This window comes from Lepidochelys kempii, chromosome 1 (genome assembly GCF_965140265.1).
Source record: "Lepidochelys kempii isolate rLepKem1 chromosome 1, rLepKem1.hap2, whole genome shotgun sequence".
Classification (NCBI taxonomy): domain Eukaryota; kingdom Metazoa; phylum Chordata; order Testudines; family Cheloniidae; genus Lepidochelys; species Lepidochelys kempii.
The window spans coordinates 241,876,684-241,890,823 of record NC_133256.1 but is presented as its reverse complement, the minus strand read 5'-3'; the positions used below and the strand labels follow the sequence as shown (position 1 = coordinate 241,890,823).

The 14,140-nt window shown below is 43.1% G+C and overlaps 1 protein-coding gene across 8 annotated transcripts in view; it reads right to left on the bottom strand.

The window, feature by feature from the left end:
* KDM5A (lysine demethylase 5A) overlaps positions 1-7,201 on the bottom strand; it is a 95,194-nt gene extending 87,993 nt beyond the window's left edge. For 2 of the 8 annotated variants that reach the window (XM_073320852.1, XM_073320910.1), the window contains exons 1-3: positions 6,431-7,200; positions 4,135-4,212; positions 2,380-2,502 (exon numbers count right to left, since the gene is read on the bottom strand). In XM_073320852.1, the coding sequence (XP_073176953.1) occupies positions 2,380-2,502; positions 4,135-4,212; positions 6,431-6,601 (372 nt within the window). In that variant the 5' untranslated portion in view covers positions 6,602-7,200. Of the gene's footprint in view, positions 1-2,379; positions 2,503-4,134; positions 4,213-5,804; positions 6,061-6,430 lie in introns of those variants that run through there. The other 6 variants (XM_073320879.1, XM_073320901.1, XR_012155918.1 and 3 more) reach the window with 5 other exon arrangements.
* Between the last annotated feature and the right edge of the window lie 6,939 nt (positions 7,202-14,140).

The following is a 14,140-nucleotide window of genomic DNA, read 5'->3' as shown; positions in this document are numbered from 1 at the left end:
TTCCAACCATTCTGTATGAATCATACATGACTATACAAACCAAACCTTCAAAGGTTCCGTGAAACTCAGAGATCCATAGTTATGATATGGAGATTTTTCCTGCAGGGGCAGTACTTTAACAAACACATATGTGTCTCAGTCACCTGATGCTTTTATTACAGCCCCATTGCTCAGAAATAAATAAAAAGTGTATACGAAAGAGACGAACAAGCAGTGCTTCTCCGACGTGTTGGAAAGAATACAAACCCACTGTCAAAACAAAATAAAAAAAAGTCAGCTCTCATCAGATGTGCAGTCTGATGAAAAACACAAGAGTCTGGCCAGAAGCGGAGTCAATTCTAACAGACCCAATATAGAAGGAAGCACTGAAGCTCAGGACTCCAGAATTACAAAATTCTCAAGAGAGAACCCTGGATGAAACAGAAACTACTGTCAGAAGTGGAGACACTGACTTCTCCTTCCAACTAGATCAGTACTGCTGCACCCATACTATTTCAATAGCCATTGAGTCTATCAGTTCACATACAAAGTCCTCTTTGGCTATATAGGACTAATTTATTTAACCTAAAAAACAGTCCATTTGTCTCCAAATGAAGGTCACAGGAGCTGCTTCCTCTGAACACTGACCACATTTCTATTCTCTCCCCACCCTTTTAAGGATCACTGAGAAACAGTTTAAAACCAAAATAGACATATCCTGGTTTCATTTACATTTTGTAAAGATGCTTAACATTTCTACACCTCTTCAGTTTGGTGGTAAACTTCTTTCCTCCTCAAAGAGCCCAAGTTATATGCCTAACTCTGCAGGGACTGATGGAAAGGCAAACACCAAAGCATAATTACTGCAGTGGAACTAAAAAGTGAAAACATTATCAATTTAGCTTCTAAACTGAGTGAAGTGCAAAAGCCTAAGTGAAAAGTCATTTAGATTTTAAGTTGTCAGTTTTTATAATCGTTAACACAAGTAACAATTAAAATCACACTTTCCTCTATTTCCTTTGTTTTTTCACATTACTTTTAAAACTGAACTGGAGAATACCTTGTAATTAGAGAATCCATTAGGTAAAGCTATGATTACACCTTAGCTTAGAATGACCAAGCTTTATGGAGTGCCCATAATGAGTGAATGAAGCTGTGACTCACTCTATAAGATGAGCAACATAGTGAAAGCAACCAAAGTTTATACCCACCCATTCTGAACAATGATGGCCAATTACCTAGATACTAACAAAATAAAAACAATCTTTGCAGTGAGTTTCCACTAAACAAAGCAAGTAATTTGTGCTATCAACTAGTTAGACAACTAAAGTATTAACTCATACAGAACTGAGGTCCCTGCTCTAATTCATGCCAGTATCCCAAATATCATTCCCATTGGCATTATGCAAAGACTATTGTATCATTTCCTAACAAACCACGGCAGACATGGAAATAAACCTTCAATGCTTTCCAAAGACAGTTAAGCAAAGTTAACATACACATTGCCCATAAGGCTGTCTATGAAAAACAAATTCTTCTAAAGCATAATCTTTTAAAGCAATGTACCCTACTCAAGGGTGCCAGAACTAGGAATGCAGCAGCACCCCCAGCTTTAAGTAGTTTTGTTTACAAGTATACAGGGTTTACAAGTTTTGTTCAATGGCTTTCAGCACCCTCACTCTACAAATTGTTCCAACACCACTTACTCTACTGCACACTCTACACATTTCCACTCACCTGAGACAAGTACATTTTGATGAGTAAGTGGAAACTGGCTTTGATCTAGTAGTGCCAGTACCACCACGCATTCGTAGGCCTAATCTACACTCAAAAAGGTTTGCTGCTACAGCTATGTAGGCAAAACCCTTCTTGTATAGATGCAGTTTATATCAGCAAAATACTACTTTTAGCAGCTAAACTGGAAAAAGGCACTCTTACTCCAAAGTATCTCACATGGGGGCTTATACCAACATAGCTGTTCTAGGCTCTCCTTCCCACACAGGGCTGGCACCTGATGTGCTGTCACACACTGCCCCCTACGAAATAATTATTCCAGAGTAGCTATTTTGGTGAATTTCCAAGTGTAGACATGCCCTTAGTCTTGCAAAGAGCTCTACACTCCTACAGTTCTGCCCTAAAATGTGTAGAGAGCAGCAAAGAGAAGAACTGGCCAGTAAAGTTACTGGTTAATTTTCCAGGGCTTTCATATTGCATACTGAGCCACAAACACAAATGTAATTGCTATCTGTACTTGTAATTGTCTGCCATTTCCTTGTAATCATTCCGATTACAAATATTTTAAGTATCTCCTTGTTTTCATGGTATATCCAGTGGAAAATCTGCACAAAACCGCTACCATCACCCCAGGTAGTCCCTGCTTCCCCGAAGAAACTTACTCACCTTGCTCAGAGAATACAGATCCAAGATTTTTCTCTCCACCACAGGAATTTTTAAAGTGGAACCTTGAAGTTCCCAAAATTTTGCTAACTGATCCAAGAAGTCCAGTTTCACTCTGGTCATTGCCTATAATCACAACAAGAATACAGATGGGTCTGAACCTAGTCAGACATGAAAGAAATGCCTAGAATCAAGACAGAAATGAATCAAAGGAAACACTATTTACATGTTTATAATGTAACTACGAATGTGACAATTTACTATTCATTTTCCCTGTAAAACAACGGGAGGCAGAAATGTCAATAATGAAGAAAACCTTCATAAACTTTTGTTTTAAACTATGCACTCTTGTGGATAACTTATGAGCCAATTTCCTATCCAGAACAATTTTCTCTTTTTAAAGCCAAGATGTAAGCTCATGGAAAAAACCAAACATACATACATTCTAGGCAGGAATGTAAGATCATCTATTATTTGTTAATATTACAAAAATTTTAGGAACAGCAAAGCTACTACATGCCTTGGACTATGCAAGGTCTCCTGGAGCATTTTTGGAGCGCTCAGTGGTTCTTGTTCCACAAGGAGACGCACTCACAAACCGAGAGACAAATAATGCTAGATTCACAAAAGAATCTGAGCATGGTGATGCTCAGCATCACCTCGCCTAACTTTCAGGTGTCTAGAAAATCACTGGGATTCACAAAGCCTGGGTTAGATACTCAGACTTCCCATACAACAAGTATGTACATAAGAACGCCATTCTGGGTCAGTGGTCCACTTACCCCAGTACCATCTTCCAATAATGGGCAGTGCCAGATGCTTCAAAGGGAATGAACAGAACAGGGCAATTATCAAGTGATCCATCCCCTGTCAAGCAGTCCCAGCATCTGGCAGTGAGAGGCTTAAATATGGAGGAATATAGGCACTTCAGAACAGTATTCACAAAAGTGAACACTGAGTGGCTCCTTGCCCAAGCTAGCCAATGGTAGATGCCCAGATGAGGGGTGTGTCCTCAGCCCTGCCACTCTCCAGGAGTTCAACACCTAATTCCAGCTACAGAGAGGCACCTCAATTTGTTTGGGATTCTCAGCTGCAAACACTCTTTTGGCATTAGGCACCTACATTGTTTTTTGGTTGGTATTTTTTTGCAAGCAGCTTGGGGGGGGGAATATCCTATAGGCCAGTGGTTAGGGCACATAGCTGAGAGGTGGCCAATCCCTGTTCAAATCCCTTCTCCCACTCACATGGTGGGAGGACTTGAACTGGGGGTATCCCACATCCCTGGTGAGTACTCTAACCATCTGGATAGACCAATAAAATGAACTGTTAGTGGTGGGGTTTTTGCTGGTTTTTTGTTTTAAAGATTTAAGAGATATTATCAAAGTGGTTAAAAATTAGGCAATTTGGGGATTAAGAACAGCAACAAACACCTTATGAAAAAAACAGCGGGGAGTTCTGAGGGCTAAACACTAGCTACTCTTACTACACAAGATGGTCCTTGGCATTCATTTTAAATGTTTTCAGCCTAGTATAAAAAACTTCTTGTGATTATTTTGAATAATAAAATAAAAACCAGATCTCAAAGTCTGAGAGTTACTTTATCCAAACTCTGCTAGTGCCAATTGTAAGCACTCATGTGGTCTGTGGGATATTAAAGTCTACCAATCCAGAAACCAGTCAAGATGCAAAACTCAAGCAAGGAGACCTATATTGCTTTGTGTGTGAATACAAAATTATGTCAATGGTGCAAAAGCTCACCTCCAGTTCATTCAAGCGCTGGACTCGTGGGGTAAAACGAAAACTTTGTACTTCACATGCAAATGGAGGCTGCCAGTCCTAAACAGAGAGAGAGAGAGAGAGATTTTACTGTGTCTGATATAAGGATTGTATCATAACTTCTCCCACAAATGCAAAAAAATGTCTCCTGAGAATTTCAAAACTGTGCAAATCATCAGCTGATCACAGAAAGAGCAAATCAAGGATTTTTTAGTATTCTAATCTGTCTGAGAACTTTCCATTTTAGAAAAGCACAACAACTTCATAATTAATGAGCTTCTCCCAATATTTGAGTTAGGAGTAAGGAAAAGCTATTAAGTTGCCTCAATACAGAGCCCATGAAAGTAGAAATATAAACTATATCATAGCTTAAAATATTTAGATTGATATTACCTTAGACTGAGTTAGAACATAGTGGAGGCTTTCAAGGACAGAACCATATGGTAGGGCTACCACTTTGCAGGACTTTTTAAAAAAAGGTCTGTAAACCCTGGCTATTTCAAAGTCTAACTAATAAAAGCAACTAACTTCAAATAAACTACAGCGCTTGAGGCAGGGATGTTGGCACATATGGACATGAAGGGAGCTAGACATGTAATAAAGATGAGAATATGACAGTCAGAAATTTAACCCTCATAAATGGGATCTTAGAGCATCTCAGGCCAAAAAAGTCTAACGGGCAGAAAAAAAAAACATAGTGCAACCCAACTTTGTTTCTCAAATTTGGTGTTAACTCCAAGGAAGCACAATACATTTTCTAGTACTTTAAGAAACATTTAATAAATTATACAGCATATCTACAATAAAATGAGAAGATATTCACAATTTAAAATATGCACAACATAAAATAACACAGAGAAGTAATGAATACGTAAGCTGAACGTAAAGTGTTCCATCTAATCATTACTGCAGATTTTAAACTGAACCTGACTGTTCAATTTGAAGATCACTGCAATGCAACCTGCTAATCAACCATACAAGGCCAAAACCAAGAGTTCAACTGCAAAGAAATCACAAGCTGTTTTACTGGACAGAATCTTGACCGGTTTCTTCAGATCTCCTGGATTCCACAATCAAGCCAAAGGACTCTGCTTAGTTTAGAAAGGGTAACTCCCTGGAAGTCAAGCTTTCACCATGTCACAAAGCAAACTAAGCAGATTCCAGCAAATCACAGAGAACAGAAGGAAAAAGCCTGAGGAACACAAAATGTAAGCAATAGCTTCTGCCACTATTAAGTTCACTGCTACACCAGCTCTGTGGGTTCTCCTCTCCTTCCTCCCTCAACCATTTTAATCTTTTTATTTTTGCTACTCTATTTTAAAGTTGATTTATTCTTGTCTGCACTTAAGAATTGTGTTGTAATGTGAAATTGTTCCAAGTAAATTCTACTGAGAAGCTGCTGCTGCAGCTGCATTTACCAGAAGCCTCTGCAGGGCAAACTGTCATAAAATAATGCTGCAAGCATAATCTGGCCACTCTGACCTAGATTTTAGGCTTTAATTTTTTAAACTACAATACACAAATACCAAATTTCCTGTTTGCAAACAGATCACTGATAGTTCTAATGATAATTACAGAAATATGTTTATACACAGTAGTATCTTAGAATGGAAAATCCTTCTTCCCCCTAAAGAATAAACTACAGTTTTCACCTGAGCCACCTTTGCAAGTTTAAGATCCAAACAAATGATGTTTTGAAGAGTAACAGAGCTCAGTGAAGTTTCTGACATCAGCAATGAAAACAAGTATTCACCAGTATTAATGCATCCATGGACTTATCACAACTCTGTTTCTGAGGCTCAAAAAAAATACATAGAAACTGCGTGTCCCTGACACAGACACGATAGTTTACTGATCTGCTACCCGAAAGGCGACACAGGCGGAAGGGCTTTAAACCCCAGCCATGTTTTTTTTTCCGGGGGGAGGGGAGAACGTTACTTCATCTGCTTTTCACATCGCACACAGCGGCGAAAGTAGCTCCCAAGTATCATCTGTGGGGTGGTCAGGCACCCACAGGCCAGCTTCGCCCAGGCGGCAGTGCAAATGCCGGAGTGTCCGTAGCTGCTCCCGCCCTCAGGAAGCCGGAGAACCGGGAGCCGCCTCCGGAGGCTGAGCAAAGCCCCGGGGCTGCGGGGAGGTGCCCTCGGGGCCTGTCACACCCACTAGGGAGAGATCCTAGGAAACGGGACCCCTGAGGGCCCGTCTCCCCCCCCCCCCCCAGGGTCACCTCAAGCCCCTTCTGCTCGTGGGCGTGACCAGTCCCCCCTCCGCCCGGTACCTTGGGGGGCCGGATCTTGCAGATGCCGGTTTTCTCAGCCAGGCCGCGGATCCGGCCGATGAAGCCGAGCGGGTCGCTGAACTCCTCCCAGCTGGGCTCGAATACTGGGCACTCGGGCGGGGGCACGAACTCCGCCGCGTAGCGCGACCCGCCGCCGCCGCCCCCCGACATGGCGGCCCTGGGGAGGGGGAGGGGGGGCGGTGGGCACCGGCTCCGCAGGAACAGGCGGGGGCTACGGGCTCCTTCTCCTCCGCTACCGAGGACGGGTCACAGCCGGGGCCAGCCGGGCCGGGGGCTGAGCCGCATCCTACGGGCCCCAGCTGCAGCCGGGCAGGAAGCTGGAGGAGGGGCCCAGTCTCGCTAGCCAGGCCGGGGTCTCAGGTACCCGCCGCGGCGGCGCCTCCCGTTTGTTTTTGTTTCCCCTTCGGGGGGGGGGGGGATTTTTTCCCCCTCCTCCTCTGACTCTGGCTCAGCCGGAAGTTACGTGTACTGAGAAAATCCCTCCGCCGGAAGTGAAGGACACGGTATCCCTCCGCCTACAACCCGGTAAAAAGTCCCTGACCGCCGCAGGACGCTCGGAACCTGCCGCCTCGCACCCTTGCCCGGGCGTAGCGATCCGAACACACCCCCGCTCTAGAGTCCGCTCTCTGCCCTTGAGACCGGCCACGGCGGCAGCCGCATCCACTTCCGGCGCGGAGGAATGTGTGAAGAGACGGCAGGATTCCCTTCCGGTGGCGACATTCCATTTCCCCCATTGTCTGGGCGAATGCAAGGGAGCGACTTGACCCGTCCCCATCACCCCCACAGAGCCCCTCCTTTCTAGTACCGCCCAGAGCCCCGCCCCGAACTCGACTCCTACCGGCCCCCCCGCCCCCGCTCCCTCACCTCAGTCCCAGGGCCCCTTCTCCTCCAGCCAGAGTGTGGCCGGTCGGGCTGAGAGGGGCCCGCGCCCCCCCGGCTGGTTGAAAACAGTTGCTTCCGTGGTTGCCAACCCTCCAGGATTGTCCTGGAGTCTGCAGGTATAAAAGACTATCGCATGTGATGGAACCTCCAGGGATACGTCCAACCAAAACGGGCAACTGTAGTTGCCTCCTGCCCCCAATAGTAATTTCTCTGCTCAGATTTTTACCTTCTCTTGCTCCTTGGGATTATCCCATGATGATTGTACTGATCCAAAATGGGGCCTGAAGTCTCAGTGGTGTTCTAGGCACCTTTCGGTTTTGCAAGGTGGGGGGTGAGGTCCACTTGGTGCTGCTTGACTCTTGACTGGCTTATACTGTGCCTCTTACCAAAGGTATCAAAGTAGTTCCCGCTCATACGTCATTCTTAGCTATAAGCTAAAGAGTATTGGCTAGAGGGAGAAGAGTCAAGACTGTGGATTCAAGTTCCAGCTTTGCCCAGGGTGACAGGGAGCTAGCAGCAGATTGCCCTCCCTGTGGCTCAGTTTACCCATCTATAAAATGGGTATAAACAAATGCAACTGCGGAAATGTTGGAAGAAGGAGACATGCATCAGGGCCCTAATTGTGCCCTGGGTGGTTGCTGCTTCCCACCACCCAACACAGATGTAATGAGGTTGAGTAGTGTCCATATAAGAGAAATTAAAACTAATACTTATTCCTTAAAAATTATTCTTTAATGATTTTCAGCTATAAAGACAGCACAGACAAAATAAAGAAAGAGTAAAGACCAGCACTGAATAAGGATTAATATAAATTGCAAGTATGTGCTGAAGACAAGCACAAGCACATGTAAAGTTGTTATTCATCAAGTAGCTAATGAACAACTTCACATGCACTCGCTGAAGACAAGCATAAGTATGTGTAAAATTATTATTCACCAGTCACTTACCACTATTTTTAACACTACAGTATCGATACAACTAAGATTAATTTAGCTTGAGCAACCAGACTTCTTTACTCCATAATCTTACCCTACATTCGTCCAAAAATACGTTACCCTTCAGTCAGCCGTTTTTTGCATTGGCCAGGTACAGACAGTCGAGAAGTGCACGTCCCTTCGGTTCAGGGGGTATGGGTCAGATTTAAACACACACACTTAGTCCTGTGCCTTTGTACTTTTTATCTTATCTGGTGGCCATGTTTTTAAAACAGACCAACCAATCAGGGTGGGCCAAATTGTCAGTGTGGTTAGCATAGTCGCTTTAATTGTAGAAGTTATGCTTACTTATTTTCTTGTAGCCAATTGTCTTAAATGTGGTTAACGCGGGTTTGATAAGTTATGTCATGGGGGCATACCTTATCTTTACTACATAGGAGTCCGCACAACGTGTTATCTGGTTGCAGCGCATCCTGACCACACGTTTTAGTTTAATTTTGCAAGGCTTGCTTTTTGAAGCATCTGGAAGTTTGAGGCCTAACATTGGTAATACTTTCGTTCATTGCAAGCTTGACAATACTTTTGTTCAAATTAATCACACACCCCCGAGGCCTAAACTTCCAGTTTAGCAAAAACAACATTTATCTGAGTATATTCCTTTATAACGGGGCAAATAGCGAATGCAGGCAAACATTAAAGCCCCAGAAATAACTATGGTAAAACACACTAAGAATCCCAGAAGAATGTGTGGACCCCACTGCTCCACAATATGTAACAATTTTTTAGGGATTCCAATTACCTGGTGGGCCGTTTTTTTTTTTTAACATCTTGCTGGATTATGCAGACAAATCTTTCTATTTTTTTTAACCATGGGATTATTATCATATCCTTAGATTGAGTAGAGGGAGGAATTACCAGGGTAAGCTTCTGGTAACGTTTCTGTGAGACATTGAGAATTGCGGACATAACATTGCCTAGCCGAATTATTGCTAAGTCAATTTTAGAGAATTTTTGGACAATTTCCTCTGATTTGGACACCCGCAGGGGAGTAGGCAGGTGCACCTGGAGCTTAACAGAATTAAGTGTACTATATACCGAATCCATGTAGAATTGATGACAGTGCCCAATTGGAAATGATAACAGTAAGACCGAATGACGCAAGCTATACTTTCGGTTGGCCAAAATACGACCGACTGACTGCGCATTGAGCATGTGACTGATCATAAGAATGATGTTTTAGTGAATTTTTGAGGAATACCTACACAGCTATTTGCTATTATTGCTTCCTTAGAATATGTGTTATTGATTAAGGATTTTTTAAGGTAGAGCCATTCCTTACACATCAGACACTTTACCTGAGCATTACAATGTTTTTTAACACGCACGGGGCCACAAATGGCCCCAAATAAAGGCCCTTTCCTATAATCTTTTTCCCAAGCAGAAGCATTTTTACAAGGGTTTGACTTACTAACAGCACTTGACAAAACAAGATTAATACTTTGAAAAAGAAGAGTCTGTACATGAAGGCTATCCTGGAGTGCCTGGTTCTGAAGAGAATCTTTCTCCTTTTGCTGGTGATTTATTTTGTTTTGCTGCTGGACTACTGCTTGGACTACTGACTGACATTTACACTGATGTCCTTTCAAAGACAGGAGCTTGAGCTTCTGATGTCAGTTCTACTAATGGAAGAACCAGATTGTTAAATTTCCTATGAAGATATTTTCGGTTCCGGGAACAGAAATAGTGTTTAAGAAGACAACAGACTACTCCAACAAAAAACAAAGGCCAGAAAAAATCCAGGCAACAATGACTCCTGGATTGGACCCTAAACTTATTTAGCTAATCATCAAATACCACAGGGGGAAATAAAACCTTACAATTGTGGACCAGCCATGGAATTTTACAATTTTAAAACTTACTAATAGTGCAAGACAGAATTTATAACACTTGGGGAGAAAGTAAATTCACAGTGACAAGATTAACCCCAGCACAAGACAATTTCTGTAACTTGTGCTGACAGTGACGCTATCACTGTAGATCAAAGGGACGGCACAATGGCCTATGACACTGAGGGAATGGGATCCTTCTTAAGGGAATAGCAGCAAGAAGGTAAGATTATGGCAGCAAAAAGTTGCCATTAGGTAGAAATTGGAAGGTAGGAACACAAAAGGTTCACTAACTGTGACCTGAGAGTCTAAAACCAGTAATTCGACAACGAAAAGGGACACTGGCAGGTATAACCATACGTCTGGGAACATTGACTCCTGGGTTTTGCGTTCCTTTAATATATTATGCCATGATGTCTTTTGGGATCAAGTCCCAAGGCCAAATTTTAAAATCCAAACCGCGTCCCTTTATTAGCTAGTGTGTGTCACCCGAGTCTTTGACTGCTTTTACCACAGTTCGGCAGGCAATTGTCTGAAAGGCACCCGCATAGAAACTATACCGCAGGGTCTTTAGAGGCTTATGGGTCTCAGGGCAGACAGGTTACAGTGTCTGACCGTGTCCCCTTATCCCAGATTTTACAATCCCACTTCTGACACCGTACAGAGATGTTGGAAGAAGGAGACACGCATCAGGGCCCTAATTGTGCCCTGGGTGGTTGCTACTTCCCACCACCCAACAGAGATGTAATGAGGTTGAGTAGTGCCCATATAAGAGAAATTAAAACTACTAATTATTCCTCAAAAAAGGTTTTAAGAAAGAGTAAAGACCAGCACTGAATAAGGATTAATAAAAATGGCAAGTTATACTGAAGACAAGCACAAGTACATGTAAAGTTATTATTCGTCAAGTAACAACGCCACATGCACTCACTGAAGACAAGCACAAGTACGTGTAAAGTTATTATTCACCAGTCACTTACCACTATTTTTAACACTACAGTATTGATACAACTAAGATCAATTCAGCTCGAGCAACCAGACTTCTTTACTCCATAATCTTACCCTGCATTCGTCTGAAAATACGTTACCCTTCAGTCGGCCATTTTTTGCATTGGCCAGATACAGACAGTTGAGAAGTGCACGTCCCTTCGGTTCAGGGGGCGTGGGTCAGATTTAAACACACACACTTAGTCCTGTCCCTTTGTCCTTTTTATCTTATTGGTTGGCCGTGTTTTTAAAATAGACCAACCAATCAGGGTGGGCCAAATTGTCAGTGTGGTTAGTATAGTCGCTTTAATTGTAGAAGTTATGCTTACTTATTTTCTTGTAGCCAATTGTCTTAAATGTGGTTAATGCGGGTTTGATAAATTATGCCCGGGGGCATAATTTATCTTTACTACATAGGAGTGAGCACAACGTGTTATCTGGTTGCAGCGCATCCTGACCACAAGTTTTAGTTTAATTTTGCAAGGCTTGCTTTTTGAAGCATCTAGAAGTTTGAGGCCGAACATTGCTAATATCTCTGTTCATTGCAAGCTTGACAACACTTTTGTTCAAATTCATTACAGCATCAAAAAAAGTAAAGTTGCAAAGGTAGCTCGTAGTCAAAGAAAAACAAAAGTTAGGAACCTTTATAAACAGAAAGGGGTGATTAACAGACTTACTGGAAACAATCAACTGACCATTCAGCACCACCATCAGCAGCTGCATCTCCCACTGAAGACAACAGGAGCTACATTTGGCTGCACCAAACCTATCGCTGCAATTTGGCCCTATAGGTGTAATCTGAACAATCTTAAATTCCTAGAACTTTTTCATTTCATGATCTTTTAGTGACTTTAGTTATCTTATTTTGTAGATACTTAAGAAAAACAAAAGGCAACAATTACTCCTCTCTCTCTACTGATTACTCATACGCTTTCAAAAAGTGCATTAAGCACATACAGCTATTAAATTATGCAGTAAAACCTCAAAAAGTACATCTATGTCATTATCCAACAATCCTGTTGTACTGATTGTATATATAAATGGGTGTCACTCCCGGGTGCCCCTTCGTGGCCTGGGGTGGCACTGCAGAGGTGCTGCCTCAGTTTCCCTCTGTGGTCCTGTGGAAGGGTAGGGGTAAAACCCCTTGAATGCCCTGCCAAAATGCTGGCTAAGCCCTGCTTTCTGGTAGGGAAGCCAGGTGCAGGGGCCCAGGCAGCCAGCAGAAAGCCCAGCTGCAGGCCCTAATGAGGGCCAGCTCACAGCTAAGTAGCGGCAGCTGGGCTGAAGAAGGGAAGGGCTATAAAAGCCCTGGAGAAATGCTAAGTTAGGAGGCTAGCCTGGGAGGGGATAGGAGGTTTACAGCTCTGTCTCCTCAGCAAAGGCAAGGCGCTTCACGGGCCAGGAGACCCTGGGAAGGGTCTGAATTGGGATAGCTGTTGGGGGAATAAAAGGGACTACATGGTTGCATTGTAAATAAAGACACAAGGGTGAAGCACCAAAGAAGGTGTTGGGACTCTTTATTTGACTGGCCGGCACAGGCATGAGGAGGTGAAAGCCTGTGCGGACCCTGTGACAGGTCCCCAGAAATAATTTACGCATAGCAAGAAGTATTTAGGGTAATATGCCCACTCTCCCAGGGTCTAATTTATTAAGAAGAACATGAGAATGGCCATACTGGGTCAGACCAAAGGTCCATCTAGCCCAGCATCCTGTCTTCTGACAGTAGCCAGTGCCAGGTGCCCCAGAGGAAATTAACAGAACAGATAATCGTAAAGTGATCCATGCCCTGTTGTTCATTCCCAGCTTCTGGCAAAAAGCACCATCCACCTCTCTAAAGAGCTGCTTTGGCCCTTCTTTAAGTCCAGGATTTCACAGCCCTCCTGCAAGGGACTGTGTTCTTTATGTCCTGGCCTCCCTAGCTTCCAACTCTTGTCCCCTTAAGTTCAGGGGCTTTCACAGCGTCCCCCACTTCCTAGTGTTGGGTGTTTTGCTTTTAACCCTAGCCTTCCCTTCTGTAGTTCTCCTTCAAGCTGGGCAGGGCACTAAGGCTGAACTTTTTCCTTAGCAACTAGCTTCAATGGCTCTTTCCCTGACTGGGCTTGGCCCCTCTTTTTTGAGTCACCTGCACCCCCAATCACCTGAGCACTCCTTGACCCTTCCCAGGTTATCTCAAACACCTGTCTGTGCCAGCTGGAAGAAAGAAGAGCCTTGTCTTGCCTACTCTACAAGGCTCCTGGTCTAAGGGCTGTTAAAGGAACAGTAATCTGGACTCTTTTCCTACACTTTCCCTCTCTCAGAAAGTGACTTCCCTAGAACCAACTTCCTCTTCCCAAATGATGACTTCAAGGCCTCCTGGGCACATGGAACAGGATAACTACGTCCTCTGGCCTTAAAAGGCCAGTATGCCATTATAGTGTATCAGTCATTTAAATAATAAAATATCCCTCAAATTAGAAGTTCTGTGCTGCACACAGCAGAAGGAATTTTTCAGTAGTTTATAATTTTTTAATTTAGTCCATTTTTCCATTAAAAATGTCAGGAAACTGGTCTTCAGCAGTGAGTAACCACAGAGAAAGTTTCAGTTTTTAAAGTTCAGGTATTTGAGTTTGCCATGCACAGATAAGCCTCAGGTTATTTTTAAAGCTGAAAAAGTAAATGTGTGCAACTCTGAAAATTCAAAAATTGGTGAAGAGATTATTATCAACTAAGACTAACTCTGCAGTCCTTGCAAGTGACAAAAGTTGATCTGAAACTCTGTGCCTCTCTTTAAAATATGTATAAACTCACCTGTTTCTAATTTTCACTCTATCCCCAAATACTATACCAGCAACAGTATGCATCGGCCTTCATAACAACTAGTGGTCCTTCTCTTCTCTACATATTCTTAGGTTTCAGAGTAACAGCCGTGTTAGTCTGTATTCGCAAAAAGAAAAGGAGTACTTGTGCCACCTTAGAGACTAACCAATTTATTTTAACATAAACTTTCATGAGCTACAGCT